At 46.1% G+C, this 24,101-nt stretch overlaps 1 protein-coding gene across 1 annotated transcript in view; it reads right to left on the reverse strand.

Annotated features, from left to right (window-relative positions):
* SLC3A1 (solute carrier family 3 member 1) overlaps positions 1-23,411 on the reverse strand; it is a 43,226-nt gene extending 19,815 nt beyond the window's left edge. Inside the window, 5 exon segments of the mRNA NM_001082242.1 lie at positions 923-1,042; positions 12,315-12,440; positions 17,550-17,704; positions 17,851-18,030; positions 22,977-23,411. Coding sequence (NP_001075711.1) covers positions 923-1,042; positions 12,315-12,440; positions 17,550-17,704; positions 17,851-18,030; positions 22,977-23,382 — 987 coding nt within the window. The 5' untranslated portion in view covers positions 23,383-23,411.
* Positions 23,412-24,101: the final 690 nt, after the last annotated feature.

The raw sequence follows: 24,101 nt of genomic DNA on the forward strand, positions 1-24,101 counted from the left end.
GAAGCCCAAGAGCTCAGATTCTGTAGTGAGACAGGCTTCCTCTGGAACTCTGGAATCCCTGGTAAGGTAACCTCTCTTAGGATTTGCTCCACGGAGTTCATGAAACATGTCTCACAGGAGATTGAGTTAAATGACGTATCAAGTAAACAGCCCACAGCACACAAAAGACATTCAGCACCGGTAGGTCCCCTTCCCTCTAACGACGTGCACTTTAACAGCTAGAGAAGGAATGGGGAACTTAGCCTTCCTTGCTTGAGCTTGAGTGAGACGACAGAACTCACAGTGTGGTCCTCTATTTTGCGGTCCTTGGTAGAGTCCCCACTGTCTTTGTCCCTAGAAAACTTTGTCACTGAGGGAGTCCTCAAGGGGTCCCTCACTCTGGGAAGAAACAATGCAAGGGAACATCGGGCACATTCATGAGACTTCTCTGTTTCTAAAGAAAGTGATTCAAAGTGCCTCCTCTAGTAGACATAACTCGTCTGTGTAAATGGTATCTCGGGGCTGGCGCTTTGGTGTGGCTGATGAGGCTGCAGCCTGCGGTGCTGGCATCCCATATGGGCACCAGTTTGAGTCTGGCTGCTCTGCTTCCAATTCAGTTCCCTGCTGATGCACCTGGGAAGGCAGTGGAGGATGGTCCAAGTCCTTGGGCTCCTGTACCCACTGGGACACCCAAAAGAAGCTCCCGGCTCCTGACTTCAGATTGGCCCAGCTCCAGCCGATACAGCCATTTAGGGAATGAACCAGAGGATGGAGGATCTCTCTCTCTCTCTCTCTCTCTCTCTCTCTCTCTCCCTTCCTCTTCCTTTCAAATAAAAAAATAAATCTTAAAAAATAAATAAATGGTATCTTAGTCTAGAACAGAAAGCACTCTGCTGACATTTTCAGAAAAAGCAAAAAAACAAAAAATCTTTTTAAATGTTACCGGGATTTGTGATGCGTTTACTTGAATCTCATTTCTCAGATGCATTGCCTCTAGGAGAAATTTAACAGCATTGAAACTAAAGCCATCAACACCTTTGGTGAGCCAGAACTGCATTATTTCCTAAAAAGGAAGAAGCAAAATGTTTGGTTACAATACCTAAATAGTACTATCATGTTTAATGAAGATTTTGTATGCTGTTAGCATCAAACAAGTTGATGTTCCATCATCAAACAAACATCTCTACATACAAAGAAAGTACAGTACCCACATAGCCTATTCTTATCTATTTAGGATGGATTCAACTCTTAGGTGACTGTATTTAAGGACTTTCACACCTCTTTTGTAGTTAGATCCAGAATTACAATTACATTTGTAATTAATACTGTGAGCATGTCTCCAAAGTTCACGGAGTCCACTCCAAAATAAATATGAAACCATAATGAAAGATAGGACTTGGGAGAAACCTAGAAGGTATCTAATTTCCTTCATGAAAAGTTAAATATTTCACTCTACCAGGAAGGCAAATGAGAAGTGATGTGCTGAAGTGTTAAGGGATTTCCTATGAGGATAAGATGAAAAGAACACTGACTAAATGGAATCAACCATCAGCCAAGAAAATAAGAGGAATAGTTAAAATACAGTGGTAAAATTCAGAGGTAAGCACTGCATTGAATACAATCAGGTAATAGATTAACTGTACATTATTCAAAGAAGGTACTAGTCTGCTGTCTTTAATTTCACAATTTGGACCCCAAATAGTTAAACATCCAGATTCTCATATATTTTATTGTCATCTCTGATGGTAGAATTTCTCCCATAGATGTGTGATGAGGACCTGAGTCATGTGTGAGTGCTGCTGGCTTCTCTCTACCCCTGCCCCTCTCTCGGACATCCCTGGCGGAGAGAAGGTAGTCACCGGGCACTTGCTAAGGAGAGAGCATGGTCTAAGCCTGCCTGGCTCCCAGGCATTTTTAATGTAGAATCTAAAGATTGGGGAGATGAAGACTGGTATAGAGACATGATTAAATAAATTTTCTGGGCATGGACCAGAAAACAAGGGGCCTCCAGGAAAGAGCTCAAATAGAGGGAAGTAGAAGTGAAACATCAGTGGGAATGGATGGGAGAAGGAACAGAAGTGTTAGAATGGGATTTCCTTTCTTGCTAAGTAGTCCAGGGTTTAGAGTCAGCTCAGTCGTCATGCAACCTGGGAAGTCACACCAGGCTCCCAGCTCAGAAGGGCCCTAAGCTTGGCTTCCCTGTCTTGAAATTCTTCACTTTTCCTGGGGCCTCACAAATTATGTAGCTGGTCATTTACAGGTACCATGTGCAAAAACAATGCAGGGTGAGAGGATGCAAGGATGGGTGCGGCAAGAGGACTGGAGGGCTTGTTTAAACCGAGCACAGAACACTTCAGCAGGGAGGAAGAAACGAGGGAGAGAGCCTTGAGAAGTCCCTTTGGAGAAACATCCTAGGCAGAGAGAACAGCACTGGAGACCGAGCTGAGCTCCTCGAGCAATAAAGAGGAGAGAGCGTGGCTATGGGGGCCTAAGCAACGGAAGGAGGTGAGATTGTGCTGCTCATGCCCAGCGTTGTAGCAGACGGGGAGGACTTGGGGGTGGGGGTGGGGGACTGTGAAGTGAAGATGAGAAATCCCTGGAGGATTTTAAGCAGAAAGGACTGTGGTCTGACTTACACTTTTAAAAGATCTGATGTATGAAGAATAAACCATAGATTCTGGCAGTTCCTCCAAAACTGTAAACATGGAGTTAAGCATACGATCGAGCAATGCCCTGCCTCAGTACATACCCAAGAGAAATGAAAACGTTATGTCCATACGAAAATTTGCACTTGAATGTTCAAAGCTTGACTGAAAGCTGTTAGAAAATGGAAACAATCCCAATGCTATAGGCACACAATGATTATTATTTGGTCATAAAAAATGAAATAACTGATCAGTCCTATAATATAGATGAATCTTGGGGCCAGCACTGTGGCATAGCACCAAAAGCCACAGCCTGCGACACCGGCATACCATATGGGCTCCAGCTGGTGTCTCGGCTCTCCACTTCTGATCCAGCGCCCCACCAATGGCCTGGAAAAAGCAGCAAGAGATGGGCCAATACTTGGGCTCCTGCACCCACATGGGAGACCTGATAAAACTCCTGACTTTGCCCTAGCCCAACCCTGGCTGTTGTGGCCATCTGGGGAATGAACTAACAGATGGAAGATATTTCTCTCACTCTTTTTCAAATAAATAAATCTTTTTTAAGAAAATAGGCACAGAGGGCTCCATACTCTAACTGCCTTCATGGGAAATGGCCCAAATAAGCAGATCCACAGAGGCAGAGTTTAGTGGTTGCTAGGGGAAGGGGGGATGAAAGGTGGGAATATGAGGCATGGTGGGTGGTGATGGCTGGAGCACAAACATTGCTTCTAGGGGTGATGAAGATGTTCTAAAATTAGACGATGATGATGGTTGTACAACTCTGTGAACCTACTAAAAATATCTAATTTAACAGTTCAGGTAAATTTGATGGTATGTGACTATTATCCCTTCCCCGCCCCCCAAAAAAAAAAGGCATTATCAGCAAAAAAAAAAAAAAAAAAAAGAATAAATTAAGGCACAAGAATGAATTTGGAGAGTTCCTTTAGTAGCTATGGTGGCCTGGGCTAGGGAGACAGTGGTGGAGGTGAGAAGAAATGATCGAATGTTGAGTCTGCTCTGAGGGTGGAGCTCACGGACCTGATGATACTGCGCAAGGTTGTGAAAGAAACAGGAGTTAAGGTGACCCCTAGCTTGTTGGCCTGTGACTGTGCACTGTTCACTGAGGAGACAGCAGGTTGCAACAGAAATGTGCTTGGACACGTGAAGTTTGAGGAGTCTACCAAACACATAGATGGAAATGAGAAGAGGTTGGTGGTTTATTAAATCTGGACAGTGGGGTAGAATATACAGTTAAAAATGAAAATTTGTGGCCAGTGTTGTGGTGCAATGGGTTAAGCCACTGACTACGACACTAGCATCCCAGATGAGCACTGGTTTGAGTCCCGGCTGCTCCACTTCTGATCCAGCCTCCTGCTAATGGCCTGTGAAAGCAGAAAACAGCCCAAGTGCTTGGGCCCCTGCACCCATATGGGTGACCTGGATGAAGCTCCTTGCTTCTGGCTTCAGTTTAGCCCAAACTCAACCATTGCAGCCACTCGGGGAGTGATGGAAGATCAATCTCTCTCTCTGTCTCTGTCTCTCTGTAACTCTAACTTTCAAATAAAGTAAATAATTTTAAAAAATGAAAATTTGGGGGCCGGCGCTGTGGCACAGCAGGTTAATGCCTTGGCCTGAAGTGCCAGCATCCCATATGGGTGCCGGTTTGAGACCCAGCTGCTCCACTTCCAATCCAGCTCTCTGCTATGGCCTGGGAAAGCAGAAGATGGCCCAACTCCTTGGGCCCCTGCACCTGCATGAGAGACCCGAAAGAAGCTCCTGGCTCCTGGCTTCGGCACAGCTCCAGCCATTGCAGCCAACTGGGAAGTGAACCATCGAATGGAAGACCTCTCTCTCTCTCTCTCTGCCTCTCCTCTTTCTGTGTAACTCTGACTTTCAAATAAATAAATAAATCTTTTTTAAAAAAATGAAAACTTGTGAGTCCACCAGCCTCAATACACTGATTACTAAGTAGATTTCCCCTTATGTCAACAGTGTTGGTGGCTGAGGCAAGAACAGAGAACAGAAGACATTGGAGCAGATCAAATGGGTAAGTCCTCAGCCATGAAGGACTCTTCCATCTGACTAGAAGGTTCTTAAGGGAAATACTGGCTTTTGTTTCTGTTTCCTCTGCCCCCGACTTAGAGCCAGTTACTTAGCGAACCACCTGTGGAATGAAAGAATGAACCACTGAGCCCGAATGAGCCAGTAGATGAGAGATCAATCATGAAAGTCGTGCAGCAGGTTCCCTGGCTTTAAGGAGTAAACAGAAGGGCTGGGGACATAAGACATGAGAGTGTTACCTAACAATGCAAGACAGGAAATGAGAGGAGGCTCCTCTGCTGGCAGGGCTGTAGGAGCCCCAAGAAGACCAAATTAACATGGGTAGGCACAGCCAGAGAAGGGAGAGCCAGAGCTTGAACTTGGCCTTGATGGCTGGTGGGATCTCATCAGGCAGTAGGATTGGGACAGCGAGCCAAGAACAAAGGCTTGCTGTATACTGGGACTGCTGGGAGGACCAGGCGACCTTGAAAAGCAGATGACCTGGGCCTCAGTTCCCCCCAGCACACCAAATGGCAGCTGACCCCTCCCAGATGGGCTTATTCCTGTACCTGACCACAAGCTACTCCTCTGCAAGGGACAGTGGCTCTCCCCACTCTCCTCTTGGCTCATTCCTGCTGAAAGCAAGATTTTAGAAGATATATATTCCATTAGAGCAAAGCCATCTCTACTTGAACTAAAGAAGCCAATTTTCACCTTTGGTGATGGTCCCAAATGGCAAATACTCTCCCACAAATCACTTGTTGACTTGGAAAGTATTTGTTGTGGAGTAGCAGGTAAAGCCACCACCTGCAATGCCGGCATCCCATATGGGTGCCCGTTTGAGTCCCAGCTGCTCTACTTCCTATCAGCTCCCTGCTAATGGCCTGAGAAAAGCAACCAAAGATGAGTCAAGTGTTTGGGCCTCAGCCATCCATGTGGGAGACCCATATGAAGCTCCTAATTTTGGCCTGGCCTAGTCATGGCCATTGCAGCCATCTGGGGAGTGAACCAGTAGATGGAAGATCAATCAATCAATCTCTCTCCCTCCCTCTCTCCTTCTTACTGTAACTCTTTCAAACAACATATGGGAAAAAAAGTGTTTATTGTATCTTCAAGTCAGTATGGAAGTCTCTAGCATGCTGCAAGTTGAAGGCTCAAAGGCTGCTATAGGCTAAACACCAGGGTTAGCACTGCTGGTGTCAATTCCCTTTAAACTAAGATTTTGAATGGCAAAGTTTGAACACCTTGTTCATGTCAAAGAGTATGGCAGACTCTGTCTGATAACCCTTAGTGTGGACACAGTTGACCCAAACGACTTGAAGAGGTCTCCATGCAATGGAAACCATACATTTGTTCTTACGAACATGGCTGCTTCTTACCAAATAAATTCATTCAGTGAGTATTTGAGTTCCTTCTACTGGCCAGGCACTTAGCTAAGCCCCAGAACTACAATCAAGGGCAAAATACAACAGACACAGCCTTAGGAATCCTGCATTATTTTAGACTCTCTAGCTAAAGAATTACATAGTAATAAGAAAGTAGTTCAATCTCAGTGTGGGCATCGTGGCACTGGTTCAGGCCCCAGCTACTCCACTTCTGATCCAGCTTCAGGCTAACGCATCCTAGGGGGCAGCAGATGACAGCTAACATGTTTGGGCCCCTGACAACCATGTGGGAGACCCAGACGGAGTTTCAGCCGGACGTAGCCTCGGCTGCTGCATGCATTTGGAGAGTGAACCAGCAGATGGAATCAATCATCAATCAATCTCTCTCCCCCTCTTCCTTCCTTTCCCTCCCTCCCCCTGCTGCAATGCCTTGCAAGAAATAAACGCGTTTTTAAACCTCCTTAAGAAAAAAATGTGTAAGTATTGAAATCTCGGGGGGTGACAGAGTTGTGATACAGAGTAGGCACACACGATCACAAGCAGGGAAAACGCGCAGCGACGTCCTGAGGAGAGCCTGCAGCAGGAGAGCAGGGGCGAGGACGCTCGGTAGAGGCTGGGCTCCAGGAGTCAATCGACAGATGCCCAACACCCAGAGGCTGGCGCAGCACAGGAAGCACCTTATTTGCAGAAAGCATTCTCCGTGGCTTCAGGGGCCAACTCGGGAAGCCAGGCAAGTTCAAGCTTCCAGACCTCTCCCTTGAACAGCCCCCTTCTCCCCTCCCTCCTTCTCTCATCCTAAATAAGTGCTCTATTTTAGGTACTGCCTTTTCCACTCTCTCGTTATTTGAAGGAGGCCCCCAATTTTCATGAACTTCAGACCCCACACAACCTGAGCTCACCCCCAGGGCGTGCTGATTTTACAAGTGTGAACACTGGCCAGGCAGAGCACTCTCAGCTGAAAACCACCCAACGTGAGCAAACATTACGCAAGGAGCTGCTGTGACATTAAGCTTTGGGGCTCTGACTTTCTAGGTGAACACTAGATGTTTTCTTCATTCAGATCTCCGCACTGATAGATACGGACCCAAGGTTAAGTGTATAACCAAGGTAGATGGCCCTGCCCTGCCGCGATCAGAGACTGTATCATATTTTGTCTCTTCATTTGTTTGATGAGACAGTAAGGGTGAAAGCCGATGGCTATCTTCTGAGAGTCATTTTGAATGCTGAGGTTTCTCACCCAGAAAATCCAAAGTTTGCTCTTGAAAAATATTTACTTTGTGCTATTTATTCCCTCAATCAGGTGAAAAAAGAGAACTTCGGATTTTAATTGTTAACTCTCTTTGGTCCGGTTAAGCTCTCCTGGGATGCCGGATGTGAAAATGGGCAGAGACCGGTTCCACCAGGTGTAGGTGACCCATGGAGGCATCATGGACTCTGGGGACAGAACAATGTGTCTGCGATTCCTGTCTAAGTGCCATGACATCACAGTCCTGGTGTTTCTACTGGGAATGTCTGAATTCTTATCTCTTAAAACACCACCCTGCTGAGTGAGAACAGAACCAAGTCAACATCGCTGCCGTCCAGATTCATGACATCGCAAGGCTAGCCTTTATTTTTGAGGTGACCGAAGTTACTGGGCCCGTTTACCTAAAAAGCCAAGTTCTGGAAATTGCAAGTCTCTGCAACAGTCTGTAAGAAATCCTATGGAAAGTGACATAGAGCCTGGGCTGTCCGAGGAAGATTTGAGAGGCGTAGAGAGAGACCTGTGTCTGCCCTCTGCTGATCAGCCAGAGAAAGGAAACTGAGATCTGGGTAAAAGGCTTTGCTGACTCCTTGCCATGCTGCTAACTCGCGGGATCTCTCCAACTCTCAGAGCCCCAGCTTCCTCGCTTACCAAATGAGGGCTCGAAGGACAAGGACAACCAAAGTGACTGGCAAAGTACAAAACACGCATGCAAATAGGAGCGCTGGATCCCCCTGAGAAGGTGTCCTGACTTTTCCACCAGAAAGCATTCGAGCCCCGACCACCCCCGGCCGGGCCACTGGGAAAAGGAGGAGAGAGGGAGAGGGGTGCTGTAGGTGAGATGACCTGTGCTTGCCAGCCTCCCGCTGAGCAGACCTACTGGAATCTGCAGGGAGTGAAGAGGAAGGCGGCAGGCTGCCTGAGGACGAGCTGGTGTGTGCGCAGGACTTATTAACCGAATGCTTCCGGGAACTCTCCCCTCTGGGTTGCAGATTATTAACCTGTTTAACCCTGTGGCAGAGATAAACACTGCTGGGGGTAGGCAGCGGGTGTCAGAGTCCTCTGCGTGTGAAAGGTCCCGCTGGCTGCAGCTTTTAACCACTTCTAATTATAAATAATGTTTAACCAAGTACTGGGCCATCTCCAGAGGGGATCCATCCTGGAAGACTAGTGAAGAAGCACCCTCCTCACACACTCCCCCACAGGGCTGCGTGGAGCAGAACAGCTGGGTTCATCGACAGAGCAACCAATGTGTTGACTGACACATTTTTGCAGCGTTTATCACATAGGCTTAAACATCTCCAGACAATGCAGCACTGTTGCCACAAGCAGCCTGGAGAAACCCACTGGCTGATAAACCAACAGGTTTACACTCACACTTGTGAATTATCAACTGAAAACCTCCTTGATAAAACTGCCCCGGAAGAGGGAAGCGCCTCAAAGCAGGCCTGGGGCTGCTGTTGAGAGGGGAGAGTCAAGCTCCAAACACGGAGTCTGACTCCGCTCCGTAACTCTCCATGTGGGTTACTCTACTTCCCTAAGCCTCAGTTTCTTTCCCTGTAAAAATGGTCATACAGCGGCATAAGTAAGACTTGTTCCAAACACAACATCACCCAGATAAAGCACCTGGCACACAGTGAGTTCCAGCAAGTGCGTGGGGAGGGAGGAAAGGAAGCGGTGGGCACATTAATGAGCCTTGGCGGCGGCGAAGAGGCAAGTGCATACTCTGCCAGAGAAGTTTAAAACTAACCCCTGTTAGTCTGCTGTCCACAGCCCCCACTACTCATCCCACCCTCCCACTCGCCAACACAAGGCCACCGCATAACTGGTACCTATTTCAAGATCCCAAAGCAATTCATCTAAGGTGAAAATTCCAACATAGTCAATAAAATTGTTTGAAAACTAAGGAATCTATAAGAATAATTGTAACAGAAGAAGAGAAAGACTTTTACTCTGAAAACTGCAAAATATTTAGCATGTAAATAAATGGGAAGACATCCCATGTTGCTAAGTTGGAAGATAATATTGTTAAGATGGCAATGCTCTCCAAACTGATCCGGATTCAACACAATCTCTATCAACATTGCAGCAGGCTCTTCAGAAATTGACAAGCTCATCTGAAAATCCATAGGGAAAGGCAAAGGATTCAAAACAGTCAAATGTCGGAAAAAAGGAACAAAATTGTAGAACTCCCACTTTTCAATTTCAAAACTTACCACAAAGCTATAATAATCCAGACAGTGTGATACTGACATAAGGAAGGACATATGGATGAATGGAACAGACTGAGAATCCAGAAATAAACCCATACATTTATAGTCAGCTTATTTCCAACCGGAGTTGAAAGATAATGGGGAAAGAATGGTCTTTTTATTGACATAGGTTGAGGTAACTGGATAGCCACATGCAAAAGAATAAAGATGTACATCATAACAGCAAACTCCTTACGCTCAGACTATACATAAAAACTAACGAAGAAATGGATCAGAGATCACCTAAAATGTAAGAGCTAAAACTATGAAACTCAGAAATTATGTGGGGGCCGGCACTGTGGTGCAGTGGGTAGTCTCCACCTGCAGTGCCGGCATCCCATATGGGCACCAGTTCGAGTTCTGGCTGCTCGACTTCCAATCCAGCTCTCTGCGATGGCCTGGGAAAGCAGCAGAGGATGGCCCAAGTCCTTGGGCCCCTGCACCTACATGGGAGATCTGCAAGAAGCTCCTGGCTCCTGGCTTCAGTGCAGCACCGGCCATTGTGGCCATTTGGGGAGTGAACCAGTGGATGGAAGGCTTCTCTCTTTCTGTCTCTGCCTCTTTGTAACTGCCTTTCAATTAAATAAATAAATCTTTAAAAAAAAAAAAAAACAGAAATTATTTGCAAATCATATACCCAAGCTATATAAAGAACTCTTACAACCCAACAAATATAAAAAGACAAAAGATGATTTTGACCACAGTCCTCTGCAGTGCAGATATACAAATAAAGTACAAGCACAGGGAAGATGGTGCACGTCAATGTCCATCAGGGAAGTGCGAGTGTCAGCCACAGAGAGGCATCACTTCACACAGAACCGGACGGCGTCCATGAAGGCAACAGTAAGTGCTGGTGAGGAGGCAGAGAAACTGAAACCCTTGTACGTTGCTAGTGGGAATGCCGAAAACAGTTCGGCAGTTATACAAACAGGCGCAATTACATAAATATAGATTTATAGCTAGATAGTGTATGATTCCGCTTACATGAAACGTCCTAAATAGCACATCAGTAGATTAGTGGTTGCGGGGACCTGCAGGGAGAAAGGGAGGGGCCCTGGGGGTGACCGCTGATAAGCTTGTGGTCCCTTTGGAAGATGATAAAAATGTAATGATAAAATGGTAATGGTTGTGCAACTCTGTGACTGCACTAATTACACACTTGGAAAGGGTGGATTTTATGGCATGTGAATTATATCTCAATAAAACTATCATTCAAAACTGAAACAAAAAAAATCAAGAGTTCTAGTGCCCCTACTGACTCCGAAGTGGCCACTTCGCATCCTCTTTTTGGCTCCCTTTGGGAGCTGCAGAAAGGCATCCACAGCCCTCCGCTCATTCTGACCGTGTCTCCTCCCCACAGACCTACCTCAGAGCCCTGCCTCGCTCACCTAAATCCCCACCCACTATAGTCCCAGCAGCAGGATGAAAACCACCACCACATAGCCAGTATTTATTGGGAATCATGCAGCAGGTAATGTTGGAACTGCCACCACCATACAGGTGGGAGCCCATCAAAGCTCACTTGGGCAAGAGAGAGACCCGCAGCAGCTCAGCACATGCCCCTTACAACAGCATTCAAGGCCTGTCTGGTCAGCTCTCCTCTCCTTCCTGGGCCTCGATTCCCCAACTCTCATCCTCACTTCACTCCAGCTATCATACTGGTAGAATTGCAGGATAAAAATGTAGGACATTCAGTTAAATTTTAATTTCAGGTAAGCAAGGAGCAAATTTTTTAGTGGAAGGATATCCCAAATATTGTATAATTCGTTGCTTACCTGAAATATAAGAAAAGTACTGGGGCTGGCACTGTGGTGTAGTGGGCAAAGCCGCCACCTGCAGTGCCAGCATCCCATACAGGTGCCAGTTCAAGTCCCGCCTGCTCCACTTCTGATCCAGCTCTCTGCTATGATCTGGGAAAGCAGTGGAAGATGGCCCAAGTCCCTGGCCCCCTGCACCAATGTGGGAGACCCAGAGGAAGCTCCAGGCTCCTGACTTCAGATAGTTGCAACTCCAGCCATTGCAGCCATATGGGGAATGAACCAGAGGATGGAAGACCTCCCTCCCTCCCTCCCTCCCTCCCTTTCTCTCTCTCTCTGCTTCTCTGTAACTCTGCCTTTCAAATAAACAAATCTTTAAAAAAGAAAAAGAAAAGCTCCTTCCATTGGCACTTCGATGCCCTTCCCCTTGGCATTCACCACCACCTGAGATATAATCTGTTAGCCAGCTGTCTGCTTTCCTCTCAAGACACTGGAGATTCCTTGAGGGTGGGGCTGCTTTTATTCCCTGCTGTCTGCTGGGTGCTTGAACAGGGTCTGGCATCAAGTAGACAACAAGTTAATATTTACTGAGTACAGAAGTGCTGTGTATGAGTTATCTCAGCTATTCTTCCCAAGAGCCCTCTGAGACAAATACGGCCATCAGCTTGTTTCCCAGGTGAGAGATCAGACACACAGAACAGCCAAAGTACACACCCAGAGATGAGGTGCAGGAGCCCGAGGCCAAAGCCCACATTGTGACTTACCTCCCTACACCAGCTCAGTGTCATAGGCCAAGAGGTAATCCAGAGCTAGAGTAGAAGTTTCTGCCTCTCTTGCATTTAGATCATTCTGGGTTAGATGAAGGCAGGAGCCACTTACACAGCTAAGTGTCTATATTGGCATCAAAACAATTTATCCTAGAATTTAATGATTTTGCCTACATAATGACTGCTCAATGCAACCATTTATGCTCCCACTAATAGAGAAGTCTGTGTGGTATCTATACTCACTTTTATTTCTTCTTGAACATCAGGGTTGCGGAAATTTAAATCTGGTTGCTCTTTCAAAAACTGGTGAAAATAGCACTGGTTTCGCACTTCATCGAAGTGCCAACTGGAGTTTCCATAAACACTTAACTAGCAAACATAGAAAAAAGCACATCAGTTACCTAGAATTATTTAGCACTGCCCACAAAGGAGCTACCATTGTCCTCCCCGGCCCCCTGCGGGCAGAGTGTGCGGATCCTGAGTCCTCCTTCTGGGAGGAGTAATGCCCCACATGTGTGATTGTGATGTATTTGAACAGTAGAAGCTGCCCACAACCATGGGAACAGCAAACCAGTGCTCTCAAATTCAAGGCAAGACCAAGCTCAGAAACAGACATTATTAACATAGTTTTATTCCATCTCCTGTCCAAGCTTTTGACTCCTGTTTATGAAGAAAAACAAATGATGGGGGGGGGGGGTGGGAGAAAGATACATTCCACTAGTCTTGGAGCTTAAACCCAGATCCACTGAATGTTTCAAGTGTATCCCCCAGAAAAGTTATCAGAATCCTTCACTTAAAAACTACTGGCGGCCCGCGGCTCACTAGGCTAATCCTCCGCCTTGCGGCACCGGCACACTGTGTTCTAGTCCCGGTCGGGGCACCGGATTCTGTCCCGGTTGCCCCTCTTCCAGGCCAGCCCTCTGCTGTGGCCAGGGAGTGCAGTGGAGGATGGCCCAAGTGCTTGGGCCTTGCACCCCATGGGAGACCAGGAGAAGTACCTGGCTCCTGCCATCAGATCAGCGCGGTGCGCCAGCCGCAGCGCACAGGCCGTGGCAGCCATTGGAGGGTGAACCAGCAGCAAAGGAAGACCTTTCTCTCTGTCTCTCTCTCTCACTGGCCACTGTGCCTGTCAAAAAAAAAAAAAAAAAAAAAAAAAAAAAAAAAAAAAAAAAAACCAAAACAAAACAAAAACAAAAACCTACTGGCTCTCAGGAATAAACAAATCTAGCAACTTGACGTGCTGCTACCCAGCAGAGCATGCCACTAGGGCTGAAATGTCCTCTTTAGAAATTCTCACTTCCACGGCTCCCAGACATGACTCTCTCAGGCTCCTACTTCTCTGGCTTCTCGCTCTGAGTCTCCTCTGCAGACTCTTACGAGTGAGAGTTACTGGAGCTCTGTCTTTCACACTAAAGGCAACATCTGGAATTTAAAAACTGGGGTGTTCTGCACAAATCTTAGTTGGAAGACCTAGTCATATTGGGACCACGTTTCCATGACAACCACTGGTGGAAGCTGAGTAGTAGCCGCTGCTTTTCAAGGAAATATATCCTCGCCAGTTCACCACATGGCCCACCGGGGCATACTCCAGGATGTGCAGTAAATATGTGCAGTAAATATAACCAATCGGTATCCAGAATACAAAAAGACTCCAGAAAATAATTTCAAAGGGACAAACAATGTAAAAGAAAATCGAGGAAAGAAATCATAAACAGGTATTTCACAGACACGGAGGTTCCAGTGAATAAGCACAAATAAATGTTCAACATCATTAGTAATTAGATAATTACTACATTTGTAATTAGATAATCACCATTGGTAATTAGAGAAATGTAAAATTAAGACTTTAATGAGGTACCACCTTGAGTTCATTTGAATGGCAAAAATCACAGAATCTAGCAATATCAGAAATCAATGAGACTATGCATTTCTACACTGTTGGAGTGGATGGAAATGGGTACAAACACTTTGATAAATGAATTTGACATTATCTGTTACAGATGAGCATAAAGTATCCTGAACAGTCATTTCACTCCTAGTTATTTACCTTCATGGGCCCCAAGATAAGCAGAAGAATGAACATGTTCATGTGATGTTGTTAATAACAGTAAAAAACGGAACAGCCCAAATGCCCACAAATGAAAAAGGAAAGTCAATCATGGAACATTTACACAATGAAATATCATACAACAATGAAAATGCATGAACCACAGCTACTGGAAACTACATGAATAAATCTTAAAAACAATGAGTGGGAAAAAGCCAGTTCCAGAAGACTACATGTAGCATGAAAATGTTCATAAAATTAAAAACAAGGGAAACTAAAACACAATTCCTTAAAATTTATGCAACATACGTGACATATAGGCAAAACAAAAGCCAAAGACTCGGAAAAATCCAAAATTCAAGGTGGTGACCACCTCTAAGAGGAAGCACAGGAGGGCCAAGGGAGTGTGCACTGGTGGTACCAACAGTATTGGCAATGCTCCAGCTTTCACCTGGGGCAGGGGCGTGGGTATTGACTGATACCGCTATGTCATTATCTTTCAGATGAGATACACAATTAAACAGTTTTATTCAGGTATAACTTATCTGAAGTCTATAGTCTGACCAGTGTGACACATGCGCACCTGTGAAACCAGCACCACAACCAAGTAGTGAACGTATCTGTCCTGTGGCCCTTCCCTTCCTCTCACCTGTCCCTACATCCATCCTATCACTTAACAACCATGAATCTGCCTCCTGTCACAATGGATTAGTCTGCATGTTCTAGAAAATCACCTAAGTGAGATCATAAAGTACAAATCCTTCTTCTGCCAGACTCCTTTTCCCATGCGTATTTGGAGGTTCACCCATGTTGTTACAGGCACCAAGAGTTCATTCCTTTCTGCAGCTGAGTAGCATTCCATCGTGTGGTTCCACCACCGGGTATTTATCACACATTACATATAGGTTTGTGTGTGTTTACTATTACCTTAGAAAACACAACCCAATGAGTTGATGGAAGGATGGAAAACTAGATGCCAGAAGAGGCAGCTGTTACTGTCTTATAGGCAAGAGATAATGTGAGGTATGGGTGGCAATTTTCAAAAGCAGACTAGCGAGTTGGACAAATTTCACCCAGTCTTTAACCTTTAAATTGCTACTTGTGCAACCTCTGTCTGCCAATCTGCAAAATAGGGATTAAAACCTAACTTGGGGGGCTGGTGCTGTGGTGCAGCAGGTTAAAGCCCTGGGCTGCAGTGCCGGCATCCTACACAGGAGCTGGTTCAAGTCCTAGCTGATCCACTTCCGATCCAGCTCCCTGCTAATGTGCCTGGGAAAACACCAGAGGATGGCCCAAGTCCCTGGGCCCCTGCATCTGTCTGGGAAACCCTGAAGAGGCTCCTGGCTCCTGGCTTCGGATCGGCTCAGCTCCAGCCATTGCAGCCATTTGGGGAGTGAACCGTGGATGGAAGATCTTTCTCTCTCTCTCTCTGAATCTACTTCTCTCTGTGACTCTTTCAAATAAATAAAATAAATCTTAAAAAAAAAAAAAAAAGTAAGACCTAACCTGGGAAGAGCAAAGTGAGGATTAATGAAGTAATAAACAATGCAGTGATTGCTGAGTAAGTATTTGCTATTATTATTATTATTATTAACAAGTGATTAGTTGGAGAAAAAAAAATAAAACCAGTAAAACTGCCAGGACTTGCTGCTGGCCTAGCCTCAGGCTCCCTGCTGGCCCCTTTCACTGAACTTGGAAGACAGGGGACTGGGGGAGAAGATCGTACAGTCAGCCTTGAAATGTGGTCTTTCCAAGTGTCTCTAAATCATCTAAAACGTGATGCCCGGGCCCAGCACGCTTAAATGTTTATGCAGAAGGCCAAGAAGAAAGGACCAGGGACTGGAGTGGGGAGAGAGAGTCCAAAGAAAAGGCTATAGAGAAAGCAAACCAGAACTGGTGGAAGATCGGGCCGGGTCAGAGGTGAGGTGCCAGAGAAATACAGGATGCCTAGTTAAATCTGAATGTCAGACACATAATGCATAATTTCTTAGAAGTATGATCTATGAGAGATTTTATATTAAAAAGTGTGTACCATGTAGCTGGCATTCATTTAACTGGGTATCCTGAATTTTTGTTTGCTAAGCCCAGTTACCCCAGCAGGAAGGACAAGGCCTCTGTTGTATAACATGCATGTAGGAAGAGGGAAGGAAAGGGAGCAGGCAGATTGACGGCTTCTGTTCTCTGTAGAGTGCAGTTTGCTGCTGAGTGTGGAAGGAGGGGAGGAGGAGGCAGGTACAGTGTTCAAAGAAATGGAGGGAGGGTGAGTTGTTCAGTGGGACTTAGTAACATTGTTAAGACTGAGTGAGTCACTTCTGGTGGGAACAATGAATGTGTGGCCTGTCCAGAGGTTCAGATACCAAGGTTTGATCAAAAAGAATGTAGATAATTGAGTTCATTTATGGTTCAGTGTTTGTTTGTTTTTGTTTGTTTGTTTTTTGGTTTTTTTTGACAGGCAGAGTGGACAGTGAGAGAGAGACAGAGAGACAGAGAGAAAGGTCTTCCTTTTTCCGTTGGTTCACCCCACAATGGCCACAGCAGCCGGGGCACTGCACTGATCCGAAGCCAGGAGTCAGGTGCTTCTCCTGGTCTCCCATGGGGTGCAGGGCCCAAGAACCTCGGCCATCCTCCACTACCTTCCCGGGCCACAGCAGAGAGCTGGACTGGAAGAGGAGCAACCAGGAGAGAATCTGGCGCCCCAACGAGGACTAGAACCTGGGGTGCCGGTGCCGCAGGTGGAGGATTAGCCTAGTGAGCCACGGCACTGGCCGGTTCAGGTTTTGATGGGATTGTCAGCAAGGCAGAGGGTTCAGAATAGTAGCAAAACATGGGACAGAGAACCAAACGTGGGCAGGACAGAAGTGAGGGAAGAAGAGGCCAGCAGACCACATAGGTGTTTTTTTTGTTGTTTGTTTGTTTTTTAATTTCTTTGAAAGGCAGAATTACAGAGAGGTAGGGGGTAGGGGCAGTTTCCATCTGCTGGTTCACTCTCCATATGGCTGTGGGGCCGGAGCTGGGCCAATCTGAAGTCAGGAGCCAGGAGCTTCCTCCAGGTCTCCCATGTGGGTGCAGGGGCCCAAGAATTGGGCCATCTTCTACTGCTTTCCCAGGCCATAGCAGAGAGCTAGATTGGAAGTGGAGCAACCAGGACTTGAACCAGAGCCCATAGTGGGTGCCGGTACTGCAGGCAGCAGCTTTACCTGCTATGCCACAGTGCGAGCCCTGAGCACATAGGTTTTAATTTGTCATACAATGAAATCTGAAACCTAGATGTCATTTGGGAAACTTTTTCTGTTTCCTTGGGAAATATTTTTCCCTTCCCAGAAACCACAACCATTCATGATTTTCCGTAAAAGGGCTTTTTACAAATAACCAGTTTCAGCACTGCCGATCTCTCTACTTTCGCTCTGTAAATGAGGCAGGTTGGTACTTACCCAGTTGTTGGGTGGAGTGGTTATGCCATTTTCATGGGCACAGTCATGCCAGATATAATAATCAGTATACTTCCCTGTCCGTGTCCGACTCAATTGAAACCAAGCGTGTTTATCACTGGTGTGATTTGGTATGAAATCAATGATTAGTTTTAAACCTAATAAATAAAAAACATTGCAAATGACAGGAAAAGATGTTAGAATAACACAAGCAGTCAACGGGGAAATGCTTTAAGTATGCACTGGGAGTAGGAACTCTTTTCAATCTTTCACCTCGAACCCACCCATCTTCCATGTGGTTTACCTTTATCATGGATGGCTGCCAGCAGGTTCTCAAAATCTTCCATTGTTCCAAAAATAGGATCAATTTCTCGGAAATCTTCAACACCATATCTAAAATCTCTGAGGGATGATTTATAAAATGAAGTAATCCAAATGGTTTTTATATTTAAAGTTGTGATATAGTCCAGTTTATCTTGAATACCTGAAGAAAAATTCGAGGCTATAAATACATCCTACTTCATTTGCTTTTTTTAGTTGAGGGGTTGAAAACAAAGATCAGTGTTGTGGCACAGCAGGGGAAGCCACTGCTTGCCATGCCAGCATCCTGTAGCAGAGTGCCAGCTGGAGTCCCAGCTACTTGCTTCTGATCCAGCTCCATGGATCACACCTGGGAAAGCAGAAGATGGCCCAAGTGCTTGGGCCCCTGCCACCCATGCAGGAGACCAGGAAAGAGCTCCTGGCTCCTGGCTTTCACCTGACCCAACCCTGGCTATTAAGCCCTTTTGGGGAATGAGCCAGCAGATGAAACATATTCTCCCTCTTGGTATACGTGTGTGTGTGTGTATGTCTCTCTCTGTGTCTCTGTCACTCTTTCTAATAAATAATCTTTTTAAAAATCAAAATGTTTGTATAAAAGGCATATATACTTTGGATTTTATTGAACTTGAGTAAAATGCAAATAGCAAGGTCTAGTTCTACAAATGACATCAAGTAAGTTTTCTAGCAACAACCTTTGCCCTTCAACACAGTCATATGTTAAAAACATCTGCAGGGGGGTTGGCACTGTGGCATCCGGTTAACACCCCGCTGGAAGCACCGTCATCCCATATGGGTACCAGTTCAAGACCCGGCTGCTCCACTCTGATCCAGCTTTCTGCTATGGCCTGGGAAAGCAGTAGAAGATGGCCCAAGTCCTTGGACCCCTGCACCCACATGGGAGACCCTGAAGAAGCTCCTGGCTTTGGATTGGCTTAGCTCTAACCACTGCAGCCAATTGGGGAGTGAACCAGTGGATGGAAGATCTCTCTCTCTCTCTCTCTCTGCCTCTCCTCTCTCTGTGTAACTCTGACTTTCAAATAAATAAATAAATCTTTAAAAAAAAACCATCTGCAGCGATGGGTGTTTGGCCTAGCAGTTAAGACACTGGCTGAAATGCACACCTATCATGTCACAGTGCCTGGATCCAAGTCCCAGCTATGCTAATTCCAGCTTCCTGCTAATAGGCACATGGGAGGCAGCAGCTCAGTAGCTGAGTTCCTACCACTCATGTGGAAGACTTGAACTGTGTTCCCAGCTCCTAGCTTTGGCCTGGCCTACAGCTCTGGTTGGTGCAGGCATTTGGGGAATGAATCAGCAGATGGGAGCTCTCTCTGTTTATCTGTCTCTATCAAACAAATAGTTTTTTAAATTTATGGCTTTTTCATATTTTACATTGAAAACCAGGACCACATTATTATTAATGTATTCTATACATGGTTTTCGAGCACTTGATCTAGATCAGCTGTTAGGCTAAGTGCCAAAAATGAAAGACTTGCCCATGGCCCCTGAATGCTCACACGGTCTAAGCTGCGGGCTAACATCCTAGGGGCTACGAGACTGCCGCATGTGGTGAATGAGCACTTGCCATATGGCCAGTCTGTAAGGGTAAGACACACATCAGGCTCTGAGACCTAATACAGAAAGAAAGAACATAAACTATCTCATTTACATTTTGATATTGATTACATGTTAATACTATACCTGGAATATGTTGGATTAAAATACATTATTAAAATTAATTTCAGTTATGTACTTTTTGTTTTTAAAAATGTGGCTATTAGAAAGCTTACAATTCCATATGTGGCTCACATCACGTTTCCTTTGGACGAAGCTGGTCCAGGACGAGTGAATGGACAGGAGCGGGATGCTGACCAGACAAGGTTAACACTTTTGGAAGAGCTGCAAAAAGCCCTTTAAGGATGCCAAGAAGTTAGCCTCTGACCACCTGGAGCAGAGGGAGCTGAGAGCTGAGACAGAAAAAGTCACAGGAGGGTGTGGGCCAAGAGGGCCAAAGTGAAGGGTTTGCAGGCAAAGCAAAGGAAAGGAGTAGCCAGGCAGACAGGGCTTGTCTAAAAAAGGCGAAGAAATGCTGCTGGGAGTACAGCGAGGACACAGACGGTAAGTTTGTAGCAACACTTTCTCCCATTCCCAGACTGTCTGTAAACTAGCTGAATGTGGATCTTTTTTTCTTTTGCTGTCACACAGAGCAAGCCAGGAATTTGTACAGAAGAGAATTTGAGGCTCGCCTGACAGATTATGGAAGTCAAACTCTTTGTACTTGGGACCTTGTAGGATAATTAGCAAATACTGTGTGTTTTGCGTCCAGGTCAGAGCCCTAAATGCAGATTCAGAGACTTGCGTCTGCTATTCAAGCTCCAGGGACTTGCTGTGCATCCCAGCACGGCTTCCTGGGCCGCGGCCACTGAGAGCTAAGCACAAGTCCCCTGACACCTGGGATCCGGGCTGTTGTTTTTTCTCCCATGTTATTTGCACTTTACTCACTAAGAAACTCGTGGCCAGACTGCCTACAACAGCCTATTTTTACCTTCTTGGTGGTGCCCAGGAGGTTATGGAGCACCAACAGGCAAAAAAAAAAAGGTTGTGACGGAAGCCAGAACAGCGATGCACTGGATTTTAAGAACAGGCACAGAAGATGATAAAACAGCTGCCGCAGACCAGAGTAAACAGGGGTCCTGGCCCCACAATCTGGGGGCGGGGGATATAACCAAAAACAAACTGAAGCTGCCCTCATTTTCATAATAGCAACAAAATCCCCCTGAATCCTCAAAGACAGTTACCTGCTGATTACAGGAAGCAGCCAGCCCCTCAAGGACAAGTTAACAGGAGGGACACACAGACGAGGTGAAGAGAAACAGCCATCTTTGCTGGAATGTGGGGTCTCTCCTGATCTCCTGATCAGGAAGGCAGGGCCAAGCAGTGGGGAGTGTATCTCTGGATTTACAGATTTCGGCTTTATTCAGTCAAAGCCTCACTTTGCTAAGCACTGTCTGTGTCAAGGCAGCAGATGCTGGGGACCCCCGGCAGGGGGGAGGGAAACCACTGGGATGAGACAAGGCAGTTTCAGAGAGCACCATAAACACAGGCCAGCACACGGCAAGAATGCAGGGAGGAGAGTCCACGCTCTGACTGGGGAGATAAGAGACTAGTGAAGGCCATGTCTGAGCTGCACCCGACCCACAGTCAGACTATGCCCCAGTGAGTGAGGTGGAAACAACAGGAATGTGAAAGAGAATCAAGTCTGCTCCTAGTTCTGCAGGGAATTGGGAGGTTCCAAGAGTTCTCGCTTAACACTGTAAAGAGAGGCCAAGCCCATTCCTACTTCCACACCTAGACCATCTTGTTTCATTTTCTTCAATTATCAATGTAAAAAATCAGCTTGTTTATGTATTTGTTTCTTATTGTGGTCCATTATTAGGATGCTGCAGCAATCAATGTGCCCAGGACAGGCCCAGCTTTTGCCTACTGTCTGGCTATTTTACTCTTTTAAAAAAAAAAAAAAAAAAAAAAAGGCAGGGGCTGGTGCTGTGGTGTAGTGGGCTAAGCTTCTGCCTGCAGGGCAGGCATCCCGTATGGCCACCAGTTCTAGTCCCGGCTGCTCCTCTTCTGATCCAGCTCTCCGCTATGGCCTGGGAAAATGGTAGAAGGTGGCCCAAGTGCTTGGGCCCCTGCACCTGCGTGGGAGACCCGGAAGAAGCTGCAGGCTCCTGGGTCTGCTCTGGCTCATTATCAGCTCAGCTCTGGCCATTGTAACCACTTGGAGAGAGAATCAGCAGATGGAAGACCTTTCTCTCTGTCTGTCTCTCTCTGTAGCTCTACCTCTCAAATAAATAAATAAAATCTTTACAAAAAGAAAAAAGTAAGTCTCGCCAGAGCCGGGTGGGAAGGTGGGAGGAAGGCAGGCACGTACTCCTGCCCAGTCCTGGACTTTGTGAGCGTATGGGAAATGAACGAGAAGACTGGAGTTCTCTTTTTTTTTTTTTTTTTAATTTTTAAGTATTCTTCTTTGAGCAATAAATTATAAAGATGGTCTACATATAACACCTAAGGAAATTATTAGCTTAACTTTTAAAAATATATTTTCACTTCTATTTTCCTACTAATACAGATATTAAGCATTCTTTAAAAAAAAAAAAAAAAAGATGTATTGGGGCTGGTGCTAGACACAGCGAGTTAAAACCCTGACCTACAGCACTGGCATCCCATATGGGTGCTGGTTCAAGTCCAGGCTGCAGAGTTAGAGTGGGAGAGGGAGAAAGAGACTGATCTTCCATTTGTTGGATCACTCTCCAAACAGCCACAACAACAAAGGCTTTGGCAAGCTGAAGCCAGCTTCTTCAAGGTCTCCCATGTGGGTGCCCAAGCACGTGGGCCATCTACTGCTGCTTTCCCTGGTGCATTCATTAACAGGGATCCAGATTGGAAGTGGACTCAGGACACAAACCAGCGCCCATGTGGGATGCCAGTGTTGCAGGTGGCAGCTTAACCCACTGTGCCACCATGCAGCCCCTTGTTTTAAACATTCTGAACTCATGTAGAGACCAATGCCCTGCTATGCCTTTTTTCTTCCCTTCATTTCTCGGGTTTTCTACTTTAAGACAGTCTACACCCTTTTAAAGACACTACTTGATTTTTTTCTACAATATTATTTACTCTTTACTCGTTAAGCAGCTCTTGGCCAGATAGCCAAACAAGCCACATCCTACACTACGACTGAGGAGTCCACAGTCGTCACTCTGATATTCAATCACAAAGCACACACGTGCAGGAGAGAGACGACAGGAACAAACCCGCTCTGCGTGAGAAGTCACAGCCGATGACCAAACAAGCGAATGGACGTGGTGGGCAATAAATTCAACAACTCCTCTGGCTCAGAGTCCTTCAGCAAATAGCTTTTCATCAAGTAAGAGAACTGTTGGATGCTGCTGAGTTGATGTTTATTTTAATACCATCAGCAAGGAGGAACTTGGCTGATCAGTCAGATTGGAATGTGCTTACCGCACAACCCAGGCACAGTCTGTTTTCAAGGAATGAGAAAACCATAAATCAACCTTCTCCCAGCTGCCTCCCTGAGCTATGTCCCACACCCACCTTTCAGGTCTCCATTCCCGTCCTTGTCGCTGTCCTTGAATGACCTCGGGTAGATCTGATACATGGGCCCTGCCTGCCACCAATCAAGGCACTTTGGAGAGATGGCGATGATGGCTATGGTGGCCCCAATGAGCACGAGCACAGAAACCACGACGAGCCAGAAGAGGATCTCCCGGGGCACGCGGTAGCGGGCCTGGCCCGAGAACTGGAACAGCACCTCCTTGGGCATCCCTGCGTAGGGCTGGATGTTCTTGGCGTTGGGCTCCTCTGGCCCAAGGATGTGCTCCGAGCTGCCTGGATCCAGGTCCAGCTCTGGGATGTCTTCATTTTGCACAAAGCCATTGTTTGTCTGGCATCCTTTCATATTCATCTTGATGGAGTCTCTCTTGCTTCCTTCCTCAGCCATGTCTCATCTGCTAGAGCCTCCTGTCTTCCTACAGTGAGGAAGGACAAGTGGCTTGCTGAGTGCTTTGTCCTGTTAATGAGCACTACAGGGGTTTATAAATAAACCTGGCTGGACAAAGTCCAGCCAATAAAGAAAGGGTAAAGGTAAAGCAGGTTTGTGCTTGTCAGGCTGACAGTTACCACCACCCACAGGGTTAGTCCCAGAGTAAGGCCAAGGCACAGAGGAGGAAGGGTTCCATTGCAATTTAAGGTGGTACTCAGATGAGTACACCTACGTCCACACTAGTCAAAAGATGAAAACAGGGGCCTGCACTATGGCATAGTAGGTTAAGCTGCCATCTGCAATGCCAGCATCCCATATGGGCACAGGTTCAAATCCTGTCTGCTTCACTTCCTATCAAGCTCCCTGCTAATGTGCCTTGGAAAGCAGTAGAATATGGCCCAAGTGCTTGGGCCCCTGCACCCATGTGGAAGACCTGGATGAAGCTCCTGGCTCCTGACTTTGGCCTGGCCCATCCCTGGCTATTGCTGCCATTTGGGAAGTGAAGCAGCAGGTAGAAGATCTCAATCTCTTCTCTCTCTCTAACACTTTCAAATAAATAAATAAATCTTTAAAAAAAAAAAAGGTAAAAATAAGGTGAAAACAATCCAAATGTCCAACATGAATTGGTGGACAAATAAAATATGGAGTATACAAACAGTGAAATAATATTTGGCCTT

This window comes from Oryctolagus cuniculus, chromosome 2 (assembly GCF_964237555.1).
Source record: "Oryctolagus cuniculus chromosome 2, mOryCun1.1, whole genome shotgun sequence".
Classification (NCBI taxonomy): domain Eukaryota; kingdom Metazoa; phylum Chordata; class Mammalia; order Lagomorpha; family Leporidae; genus Oryctolagus; species Oryctolagus cuniculus.